Source organism: Chiloscyllium punctatum, chromosome 40 (genome assembly GCF_047496795.1).
Source record: "Chiloscyllium punctatum isolate Juve2018m chromosome 40, sChiPun1.3, whole genome shotgun sequence".
Lineage (NCBI taxonomy): Eukaryota > Metazoa > Chordata > Chondrichthyes > Orectolobiformes > Hemiscylliidae > Chiloscyllium > Chiloscyllium punctatum.
Genome location: NC_092778.1, coordinates 18903108 through 18915418, shown reverse-complemented (window position 1 = coordinate 18915418; position 12311 = coordinate 18903108). Strand labels below are relative to the sequence as shown.

The 12311-nt window shown below is 41.0% G+C and overlaps 1 protein-coding gene across 3 annotated transcripts in view; it reads left to right on the top strand.

The window, feature by feature from the left end:
* Positions 1 to 281: 281 nt before the first annotated feature.
* fam234a (family with sequence similarity 234 member A) overlaps positions 282 to 12311 on the top strand; it is a 38384-nt gene continuing 26354 nt past the window's right edge. The window contains exons 1-5 of one of the 3 annotated variants that reach the window (XM_072559423.1): positions 282 to 346; positions 2261 to 2613; positions 2966 to 3079; positions 3960 to 4145; positions 10786 to 10913. In XM_072559423.1, coding sequence (XP_072415524.1) covers positions 2343 to 2613; positions 2966 to 3079; positions 3960 to 4145; positions 10786 to 10913 — 699 coding nt within the window. In that variant the 5' untranslated portion in view covers positions 282 to 346; positions 2261 to 2342. Of the gene's footprint in view, positions 437 to 602; positions 649 to 2260; positions 2614 to 2965; positions 3080 to 3959; positions 4146 to 10785; positions 10914 to 12311 lie in introns of those variants that run through there. The other 2 variants (XM_072559421.1, XM_072559422.1) reach the window with 2 other exon arrangements.

Here is a 12311-nt window from a genome sequence, read left to right as displayed (position 1 = left end):
GCATACTGGGAGGTATAGTCCATGTCTCCTGCTTATCCCGCCATGGAAGGCGGTAGTAGCGTACAATACCCAGAGGGCACCGCGTCTAGCACTTGGGCATTATGGGAGATGTAGTCCATTACCTCCAGTTTATCCCGCTATGGAAGGAGATGAAGGACTACAATACCGAGAGTGCACCGCGCCTAGCGCTCGCGCATAGAGGGAGGTGTAGTCCGTTTCCCAAGTTCATCTCGCTTTGGAAGGCGTGGGCGGACTACAGTACCCAGAGAGCAGAGCGGGGCTCCGCACGAATGCGTCTTTAGCCGGTCGTGAGGCGGCCATGACGATGTGCTGGGTCGGTGTGTGTGTGAGTGAGTGAAGCTAAGAGGAGTTTGTGACTATCTTTCTCTCTCTCTGTGTGGGTTTCTGTCTGATGGTTTTACAACGGCTGCCAATTGTAAGAATTACGTTTCCTGACGTTTATTTTCCATATGTTTTTGTGACTGTTATGTGAACTGGTTGTTTCTATTCGAGGACTCTCTTGTTTACAGCCTGTTTCCATGGGGGCTAAGCTTGTTCTGTATTATTTTGGCTGATCCTCTGTAATTAGATTTATTCCTCAGATGGTCGGGCAGTGAACACTTCCAGCCGCGTAGGTTAAACACCAAGGTATGTCCTGACTGTGCTGATCTCTCCTTGTTCTCACAGGTGAAGTAAGTGCTCACATTGAGGCAGGATTGTGAAATAGACCTGAGAGAGAAGTTGTCAAATGAAACTGGGGCTGTTCTTCAAAAGTTTATTTCGGTCCAAATTTATTTCAGTCGCAGACAAAGTTCTCTGGAATGCAGCACCGATGATCACCTTGATATACTCATTAGCCACTGCCTGTAGGATATGGCAAAAGCTACCAAATGTGCCTACAAGTTTCTTCAGTCGCCTCATGTGGTGTCCATGTTCAGAAATATTGAAATAATAACTTCCTGGTCTCTAAATCTTTGTGTCCAACTCAGAGATACCTGTCTGATATATTTGCCACTACAGGTCTGGGGAAAAATAATTATTTGGAGCAGTTAACCATGCTCACTTGAAAACATTTAAATGCTGTTTCAAAAGTTATACTGAGAGAGAGGGAACAGAAGCTTTAGGTTCCCGGTTTATGCAGGTGAGATTCGGATAGGTGGAGGGTTATGCTACTTAATGTGATGGATAAGAGGCATTGGTGGAAGATAGAGTTACTTTGGTGGGACTGATAAATAAAGGGATGCTCACCTTATTAGGATTGTATTATAGTGCCTCCTATTTGGAAAGACAAGGACTGATTATGGATAGTCAGCATAGCTTTGTGCATGAAATCATATCTCACTAACTTGATTGTCATTTCTTCAACAAACTCAGGAGTGAAGAAAGCAAAGCAGTGGATATTGTTTATATGGACTTCAGTAAGGTGTTTGACAAGGTTTCTCACAGTAGACTGGTTAACAAGGTTATATCTAGGAAGAACTAGCCATTTGTTTTATAAACTTGGCTTGAAGTTAGAAGACAGATGATGGTGGTGTAACATTGCTTTTCAGACTGGAGGCCTGTTAACAGTGGTGTGCCGCAAGGATCAGTGCTGGGTCTACTGCTGTTTGTCACTTATATAATTGATTCTATGTGAAAATAGTATGGTTAGTAAGTTTGGAGGTGTAGTGGGCAGTGAAGAAGGTTACCTCAAGTGAAAAGTGACATTATTGGATGAAGGATGAAGGAAAGGAGGCAGGAGAGAACAGTTCCGGAGGGTCAACTGAAGAAAACAAAATCCCTCTGTTGTACTAGTGTAAGATGAGCTGCAGGGGAATGGGTAAACCACTTGGAGAAACCAGGCATTCCATCAGTTATCAATGTTCCCCAAGGCATGCCGAGTCTTGCCAATATATAGTAACACTATATAGAGTCATGTTAGATTATTGCTGTGACAATTGTGCTATTATGTTTTGTAATATAATATTCTTGTAAAGTCCCAAGACTCACTTTAATCTACTTTGACGTTGACATCAAACATGCTGATCACTGTTTTCTTCCTATAGAGTAATTTCATTTTTCTTCTGCTGCCTATCCTACTAATTGTAGTTACTGTGGGTTGAGTAATTCTATCCCACAGAAGCTCTTTGTTAAGGTGAACACAAGGATGTGAAAATAGCAGATTCCAGTTGCAGCAATTTAGAAATGTTTTTAACTAAACATTCAAAATAACAAAAAGCTTTGTATATTTTGATTTTAAACTATATCCTTAACCTTGCAGGAAGGATAAAGGCATTGATGAAAGAAGAGAGAAGACAGTTTATAAAAGAATTTGTGTCCCCATTGTGATGTAGATTGGGAATATGACGGAAAACCAAGATTCAGAGGGAGAGATACATCCTCTGAAAAATGATGAGGTCAGAAATCAAGACACGAATGACATTTCTAACAGGCACAAAGGAACCAAAATCAAGAAATTTACCAAGTTTGGACAGCTTTCCCATTGGAGAACTGCTGCTTTCTTTGTAGCATTATTTTTATGTCTGATTGTGGTGTTTGCATTTTCCTTCATAATTCCCTGTCCAGTGAGGCCTGTATCACAGAGGGCCTGGAACAAAACATTTGAAAATGCAGGTAATGTTTAATTGAGTAAAGTATGTTCCATGTAATGCAGGCGTCTTTTGTATAATTGAAAGGAAACATGATAATGCAAGCATCCTAATTTTGGTGGCTTTCATTTTAATTCGGGCTCTTTGTTCTGCATTTATTTCAGCATAAATTTTAATTGTTAGCTTCTTGGATAAAGCCATTGTTTACTTCACTATTCAAAGTTATACTAAAAACACTTAAGCTATGACTTGTTTGAGTTCTAAATGTGTTTGATAATTTAATAGGCACAAAGAATTCTCACGAAGTTAATGAAACAGAAGTAACTATATTTGAAACATTGTTAATCTACTGGTATTGTGTAATTTGTTTGTTACAGTGAGTTACCCTTTTTTCACTCTGTGGGATATGAACAGAGACAAAGTTAGTGATGTGATATTTGCGTTGAAGTACTCCAATAACACGATAGTTAATGGATCATGTGCAGCTGAGGGTGAGTGACTGTTACAATCACAAAGGACCTTTTTCTCATTTTTATCCCAATGTTGTTCAGACTCTTGTATTTCATTACCTCACTGTTACATTACCTTCATAACATAACAGTTTTTCAGATCGTGATTCAACAAAGCTTTTAGAATTATATCAATGAATGGCGGTGTCTTAATTATGTATCTCTGAATGGACAGTTCCTTCAATTTTATTGGTACTGACTTCAACGCTGTTCTCTTTCTGTGACAATGTTGCCACTGAAAAGCCTCGCATTCTTAGTTTAACTCCATTCACAGTTTGCAAATTTACTAGTGATCAATATATAGTTTCCCAATGTTGATGAGGAGAAGAAAAATAACCCTTAAGATCGTTGAGACACTTTAACACTGTTTTTTGCAAAATGCTGTGTATTATAAGCTACCACTTATTGCTGTGTAATTTACAATTTTAGAAAATAAGTTTTCATGTTCCTATTGCAAACTTTCCACCAACAATTTCTCCTCACCTTTAGTATATGGAACAGATGGATCAAAATCATGTCAGTACAAGTTAAATTACAGACTAGACAATATGATTTACTGTATCCAGACAAAGAAAAATATTAGTGTGAAAACGTGTATGTAAAGACAGAAACAATGAAGCTACACATAAGGTGCAAGTGTAATCTGAGGGAAATATCTGAGCAAGGAAAAGTGTTGCTGATCATTTTTTCAGATTTGTTTTCACAAGGCATTGCATGTGGTCTCTGTTCATCTCTATGCCGATCACACAGTGCTGAACTCAAGCAGCAAGGAAGTAATTTTTCATACATGCCAAACCATTTAACTTGTCCAACAACATTGTGTCTTTATTCATTAATTTATTTTGCATCCTTTCTTTTTAAGGCCTTACATTTCCCTGTGCCTATGTTACGGTGCTGTCAGGAACAAATGGCAGTCTTCTATGGCAGCGGGCTTTAGCAGAGGATGTTCAGCATGTGCAGTGTGGAATTGAACATCTCAGCGGTAGGGAGACTTCAGGATGCCTCATCATTGGAACCCCTTACCTTCTCACTGCAATCAGTTCTTCAGGTATACATTATCTTTCGGATAGCATTCTCCTAAGACCTTTATTCTCGTAAAGGTTTTAGTCATTTGGAAAGGCAGCACCATAGGTTAGGTGTTTGAGGTGGCATATGAATTTAATGAGAAAGCAAAGTGAGAGACAAGGAGAAGAAGATTAGGTCCCAATGTTGTCGATTTTCAGCTGAAAGTAGCCTAGCAAGCCACTCTGTATTCAAGAATGTGTGTCACCCCCACCTCCTCAAGAGGCAATTCAGAATGGACAATGAATGTTGGCCTTGTTAGTGATGCCAAAATTTCATGAATTAATAAAAAGTTGACTAGGATTTTTTTGTTGCCAGTTGAAATTAGACTAGAAAATCTAGTGAACCTTTGCATTTATGAAATTGGGAGAGTTGGTGCTCATATGAACTTAATTTGCTAAAAATGGTGCTCTGAGGACAACGAATCTGTAGTTTGATCACAGGCTTACTGCCAAACCCCATTCAAGACGAAGAACTGAGAGCCTTGGTCTCCACTTCCTTTAGTTAGAATGGAAGAGAAAGCAGATATCTATGCCGTTGTAAAGTGTTGTGCATTGTTCTAGGCTGAGCAAAGTTAGTGGACAATGTTTCAGGCTGCTGGTACCTTATTAAAATTTGTCTGCGCTGCATCTGAGTGAGCAGTTGTCGAGGCTTAATTGTCTCAAATCCACAGCTAGAGTGTTATCAACAGTCAGTGCATCTGACTGATGGGCCTTTAGGGTCTTGTTTTAGTGCCAATCGTCTGTCTGGGTGTCGAGCTAGTAGTTACAATGCAGGAGGTCATGAGATGCTGTTAGAAGCAGTTTAAGTCCAAAGTCATGCCAGAAAAACTTCAGTCAGTCCATGAAAGAGACAGTATGTCTGGTTTACTAATTCCTTATTTATAAATAAGTGAGAGTGACTCGATAAAGTGTGGTTTACTTTGGCTGTCATTTGTTGTCTGTAAAGCAGCATTATAATGGTTTGCATTCTACCTTGATACTCTGAAATGTTTCTCAACAGCTTCCTGAAACATGCTCTTGCTATTTTGGATTAAGAAAACAAGTGGGTCCTATTGTTAGACTTTCACATTGTGCTGTGATATAGTTGGCAGTTTGGGCACACTGCTAAGAGTCAAATGTTCATACTGCTTGTGGGAGTGTAATTTGAGTGTGCTGAAGACATAATACTGCTTGGGGTTGGCAATGTAAATTGTGGTGAAGAGGAGAAAGGGTAAAATATTTGCATTCTATCATACTTTTCTCAATAGCCAGTCTTCTCAACGTGCTTCCCAGTCACTGAAGCGTAGGCAATTTGTGCAAAGTAATCTTCCACCAACAGTACTGAGAAGACCAGAAGATTTGTTTCTTTGAGATCTCGATTGAGGATTAAATATTGCCCAGGATATTGAGGGGAACTCCCTTGTTCTTAGTCATAGAGTCATAGAGATGTACAGCATGGAAACAGACCCTTCGGTCCAACCTGTCCATGCCGACCAGATATCCCAGTCCAATCTAGTCCCACCTGCCAGCACCCGGCCCATATCCCTTCAAACCCTTCCTATTCATATACCCGTCCAAATGCCTCTTAAATGTTGCAATTGTACCAGCCTCCACCACATTCTCTAGCAGCTCATTCCATACACGTACCACCCTCTGTATGAAAAAGTTGCCCCTTAGATCTCTTTTATATCTTGCCCCTCTCAACCTAAACCTATGCCCTCTAGTTCTGAACTCCCCAACCCCAGGGAAAAGACTTTGCCTATTTATCCTGTCCATGCCCCTCATAATTTTGTAAACCTCTAAGGTCACCCCTCAGCCTCTGATGCTCCAGGGAAAACAGCCCCAGCCTGTTCAGCCTCTCCCTGTAGCTCACATACTCCAACCCTGGCAACATCCTTGTAAATCTTCTCTGAACCCTTTCAAGTATCACAGCATCTTTCCGATAGGAAGGAGACCAGAAGTGTATGCAATACTCCAACAGTGGCCTAACCGATATCCTGTACAGCTGCAACGTGACCTCCGTATTCCTGTACTCAATACTGTGACCAATAAAGGAAAGCATACCAAACGCCGCCTTCACTATCCTATCTACCTGCGACTCCACTTTCAAGGAGCTATGAACCAGCACTCCAAGGTCTCTTTGTTCAGCAACACTCCCTAGAACCTTACCATTAAGTGTATAAGTCCTGCTAAGATTTGCTTTCCCAAAATGCTGCACCGCGCGTTAATATAATACCACAGGATCCTTTACATCCATCAAAACAGGTAAATGAGGGTCTCAATTTAAAGTCTCATCTGAAAGACAGCACCTCCAACAGCATGACCTTCCTTTGGTATTGCATTGGATTGTGAGCCTGGATTTTTCTGGTTGGAGATGTGCCACCCTGGATTAGCTTTTGTGTACGTAATGAGAGACACTCCCAGATGCAGAACACATCTTTCTGTTAGACGAGAGGTGGGGGTGGGGAGCGAGCGAAGGAATTGGGATCAGGAGACAGTGGGAGTGTTCAGCTTCTGGTGGGAGGGAGGAGTAAGTTTGGAGGTGCATTGGTGGTAGTGGGGCTGGCGGAGGTCACTTGCCTGGCAGAGGAATTGGAAAGATGACCCCAATCATGAGCAAGAGCAAGGAGAGGGTATGAGGGTGTAGAAGGCAAAAGGAGTGTCAGAGGCTGAGGGCTGACCTCAAACAGGTTCACTGAATTATGAGGGGCATGGATAGGATAAATAGACAAAGTCTTTTCCCTGGGGTGGGGGGAGCCCAGAACTAGAGTGGCATAGATTTAGGGTGAGAGGAGAAAGATATAAAAGAGACCTAAGGGGCAATTTTTTCACGCAGAGTGTGGTACGTGTATGGAATGAGCTGCAGAGGAAGTGGTGGAGGCTGGTACAATTGCAACATTTAACAGGCATTTGAAAGGGTTTGGAGGGATATGGGCCGGGTACTGGCAAGTGGGACTAGATTGGGTTGGGATATCTGGTCGACATGGACAAGTTGGACCGAAGGGTATGTTTCTGTGCTGTGCATCTCTATGACTCTCTAACTGCTGAGCCAGGCATGCCATACCAGGAGGCAACTGTACAGATACTGTTGGATCTGTCAAGCCCTCTATTGACTGTAGCTTTTGGAAAGTTAAAGTGGAAGAGCTTAGTGGCACTGAAGCTTGCAGTAAGGAACAAGCTACCTGTTTATTGTGGATTAGCCACTTGCTAAACTTGCCGCCTAAGTCAAAGCCATAGGTAAATTAGATAGGCCTTTCCAACAATCAGTTAGTTTCTTGATCACACTGCTGTAAGCAAGTGGATGTTTCTTTGCCTGGGAAGTAAAGCTTGGAGAGATATAGGGAACCAAAACAAAAATTTTGAACAATAAATTAATTGGTGGGAAAGATCAACGACTTGATTATAAATAGCTGAGGAAATGATTGCAATATATCTTGACAATTTTAGATGATAAAACAGTAATTATTAGAAGGTTGCTGATAATACAAAGCTCGATGGAAGGGTAAGCTGTTGGAAGGACTCAGACTGCATAGAGGTGAGAACAACGCATGGAACATGATGGCAAAGGGAGCATAATGTAGCAAAGTACAAAGTTACTCACTTTGATCGAAAGAATAGAAAAGCAGGATTTTTTTTAAAGGTGAAACTTGTAAATCTTGATTTTCAGAGAGAATTGGATGTGTTCAGACAAGGAATGCAGCGTACATCAAACAGTTAGGAAAGCAAATGCACATTAGCCTTTCTTGCCAGGCGATTTGAGAATGGCAGTAAACAAGTCTTGGTCCCGTTGCATAGGGCTTTGATGAGATCACATTTGCAATGCTGTATGTAGGTTGGGTCTCTGTATTTAAGGAAGACAGTTAGCTCAGTTGGCTGATTGGCTGGTTTGTGATACACAATAATGACGATAGTGGAGTTCACTTCCCGTACTGGCTGAGGTCACCATGAAGGTCCCACCTTCTCAACCTTTCCCTTCACCTGAGGCTTGTGACCCTCAGGTTAAAGCAACACCATTTATCTCTGTAATGAGAGAACAGCCTATGGTCCTCTGGGACTATGGTGACTCTACCTTTACCTTTATTTGAGGAAGGCAGTATTTTCATTGGTGGCCATACAACAAGAGTTCACTGAATTGGTCCTTGGGATGTGGAAGTTGTCTTTTAGTGAGAGAATGAGTCCATTGAGTTTATATTGTTTTGAGTTGAAAAGGAGGAGAGGTGATTTTATTGAAGTACACAAGATTCTTATGATCTTGATTTAATGTTTAGACCCAGGTTGATAGAAAGCAAGGACCAATACCCTACATTTACCAACAATCATTCTTTATAATCAGATTAAACTAAGTGAAGTCTGCAAATTAAAACTTCAAACCCCTTATAAACTCCTCCTTACACGCAGATAACAGAAACCAGAAAAAAAAGGGTGAAAGGGCAACAGTTCTGTAAGCTTTGTTCCAAGAACGTTTGGGTTTTTGTTTTGCTGAATTGACTGTTCCTTGTTGTGGTTCTGTTCGCCGAGCTGGGAATTTGTCTTGCAAACGTTTCGTCCCCTGTCTAGGTGACATCCTCAGTGCTTGGGAGCCTCCTGTGAAGCGCTTCTGTGCTGTTTCCTCCGGCATTTATAGTGGCCTGTCTCTGCCGCTTCCGGTTGCCAGTTTGAGCTGTCCGCTGTAGTGGCCGGTATATTGGGTACAGGTCGATGTGTTTGTTGATAGAGTCTGTGGATGAGTGCCATGCCTCTAGGAATTCCCTGGCTGTTCTCTGTTCTACAAACACATCGACCTGGACCCAATATACCAGCCACTACAGCGGACAGCTTGAACTGACAACCGGAAGCGGCAGGGACAGGCCACTACAAATACCGGAGAAAACCGCACAGAAGCGCTTCACAGGAGGCTCCCAAGCACTGAGGATGTCACCTAGACAGGGGACGAAACGTTTGCAAGACAAATTCCCAGCTCGGCGAACAGAACCACAACGAGCACCCGAGCTACAAATCTTCTACCAAACTTTGACTGTTCCTCCTTGAGATAGCTTTCACAGGATGTTTGTTTCACTCAAGAGAAGTCTGTGACCTATTAAATACAAGTCACAACTAGCAGCATCTGTTGAAGTAAAGATAAGCTGGCTTTCTTCTGCTTTAAAATGGATTGTGTAGAGAACTGAGAGTTTGTTTGTTTGCCTGTTGAAACTATGCTGACTCCTGTCCTGGTCTGAACTTCTGTCTACTTTGCTCGCAAACAATCTTTTGTTGGCAGACAGAGGGCCTTTTGTCATTTGGTTTGTGAACTAGGGACCAAATATTAATCAGAATTTTCATTGGTAAACAACCCTTTGACTCTAGTTTGTCTGCAAATTGCTGGAACCCACAATAAACAGAAATGAGTATCAAGTTGATTTTTAAAAACAAAAATCCTATTCTTTACGATCAAAACATTCAGTCATCCTTGTAAATATTTGGGTTTCAAAACAGCTCTTTTTCAATTCAATCCACATTTTCAAAAAAAGGTACACAAATGAAAAGACACGATCTTTACAGCACCTACACGTAATTATAGGAACAGTAATGCTGGCTATGAGTGGCTTGTTTGTCTCCATTTCCCAAATGGAGATGTTAGGGATGTCAGGTAATATAAAGAGATATAATTTAAACTGTAAAATAAAATAAAGAACTGCAGTTACTGGAGATCTGAAATAAACTGGTTGATTAATTCCGAGATAAACTGAAGTTGGGGGTTTAGAAAATGCCTCATTAGTCTTTCTACTTGGTTACATGGTCCATGTGGTTCGGGTTGCTATGGAAGTTATCATTTGAGAGGTGAAAGACAATAGGAAGTTTCATAAATCTACTAAAATTTACTAAAATACTACAACTTCACAGACTGAAAATGCTGACCCTTGAACAAAACACAGGAGGACCTCACCCTCCGATTGAAGAAACAAATTCAAAGGAGGCTGGATGATTTGCCTGCCTTAAGCTAGAGTGAAAGAATTTCCTGTGTAATTTTACAGGTCGTTCTGCTATAAGGTGACAGTTGTGTACCTCTGTAACCTCATGCTATAGAAAATCGTGCTGCATTATCCAAACAGCATCCACAATTCTTCATTCTCGTTCTAGCCAATTTGCACTGACAAAACGCGCATTATAGCAGAGCAACCTGTACTTAGCTGAGAAAGAGCAAAGTAAGTATCTGTTAAGGAGTTTGTTAGTTCCAGAAGAATAAAATGGCCATTTAACAGAAAATGTCCCGTATAACTGTGATGAAGGATTTTTTTTGTTTGTTTTCAAAGTTAGAGAAAATATTTTCTGTAATTTTAAGTATGTTACCTACAAGAATACGGTTGTGTCAATAATGCTTGTCGTTTTCGCAAATTTTAAGAGAAGTCTTAAAAGTTGATATCTTGCTCGCGGGCATTCAGTATTCTTTTTAAAGGTTACTGGTCTTCCTGGGGATTGTAACGTTGCTTCTACTATATTTCCTTTTTTTTTTGCTTCAAATCAGAATCAAATCGTTTGACTGGTAATGTCAAAAGAATGAATAACCCAGAAATCTGAAGCGTTCAAATGTGTCGATTTCTGTCAATATTCTTTGGGTAACGCTGTAGACTTTTGTGGGCACTAAAAATGTCTGGTGTTATTTTTCAGGAGATACGCTGTGGATACTTAATGCTAGTTTTGCAGTGAATCTTTCTGTGATTGGACCTGCATTGATACTTCCAGATCTAGATGGTGATGGTGTTGGAGACCTTTTGATGTTTTTTACACCTAATCAGGTATGGAAAAGAGAGTTTTTCTCCTATTGATCATGTGATTAGTTGTGTTAGTGATTTTAAGGTGAGAGTATTTTTGCTTTCCTGTAATTAAGGCTGGCTATTATGATGCATATTCCTCAGAGGAATACAGAGTCATGCTAATTAGATAGGTCTTTCAGAGTTGGCACTGATACAGTGGATGAAATGGCCTCCTTGACTCCTGTAATTGGATATTGTTATTGCTGTTGTTCAGAAGTCCTAAATGGAAGGATATTGAGACCTGAATTTTATACTCTGTTATTGTCTTTTACAACACAATTGCGCCTCTCATTATGAAAGATAGTAGATTCTAAGCACAAACTAATCATACTTAGCAGGATGAAAAATTACAGTTGGCAATTTATGCTTGTTTCCAAGCACTAAAGAAGGCTTCTGAAAGACTAAGCTGGAAGGTTTGGTTGAAACAACAATAATTGTTTAGTCTCTACACGTTTACATTTGTGATTCTTCTGGGGCCCCAGTAGCACTTCAACAATTTCTTCACTGCTTCACGATGGGCATCCAATCCCTGTACAACTCCATCCTCCATCAGTTTAGTCAGAGGCCTGACCAGTCTCCTCCACTGCTCCCTCAGGCAGAACTTTGATCCCTCATTGAACAATTTCTCCTTTAACTTGTTTCACAAAGCAAAGCAATGCAGATGTAGGCACCTGGATAGGCCCCAGTTATTCCTGTCTTTTGTGGAGTTGGTGCAAGATTCCTTGTTCCAGTTCTACTCCAGGACCTCTCCCACAACTCTCCTTCTGTTACGTTCACTGTATAAGTGGTACAGGTAGTTCTTCTATAACATGATGGTTGCATTCTTGAGGAATCCTGCATTATAGAATAATCACGCTGTAGAAACAGCGCTTAAAGTGTTGGCGAAGGAATCGCATTACAGCCAACACATGTTTCAAAAATTTGCACTTTAGAAATAGTGTCCCCAATTCGTCAATCACATTACAGCGAATTTATGTTAACGAAATGCGCAATTTAGCAGAATGTGTATTCTCTGACTCTTTGCTTCCTTTCCTTGACTTCTGTTTTCAATTCTAATGATCACCTCTCTACCAATAGTCATTATAAACCCATTAACACCTATTGCCGTGACTACACTTTCATGTACCCTGCTCACTTTAAGGACTCCATTCCACTCTTCCAGGTTTTTATAGAATCATAGAGTCCTTACAGTGGGGAAAGAGGCCATTTGGCCTATTGAGTCTGCACTGACCCTCCCAGAGACCCAGCACTCCCCGTGCCCCCATCCTACCCCCAGAACCATGGCTAACCCACTAACCTGTGCATCGTTCGACTGTGGCTGCAGCACACTTCAGAAACCCATGCGAGCAACATGCAAACTTCACACGGATAGTCATTCAA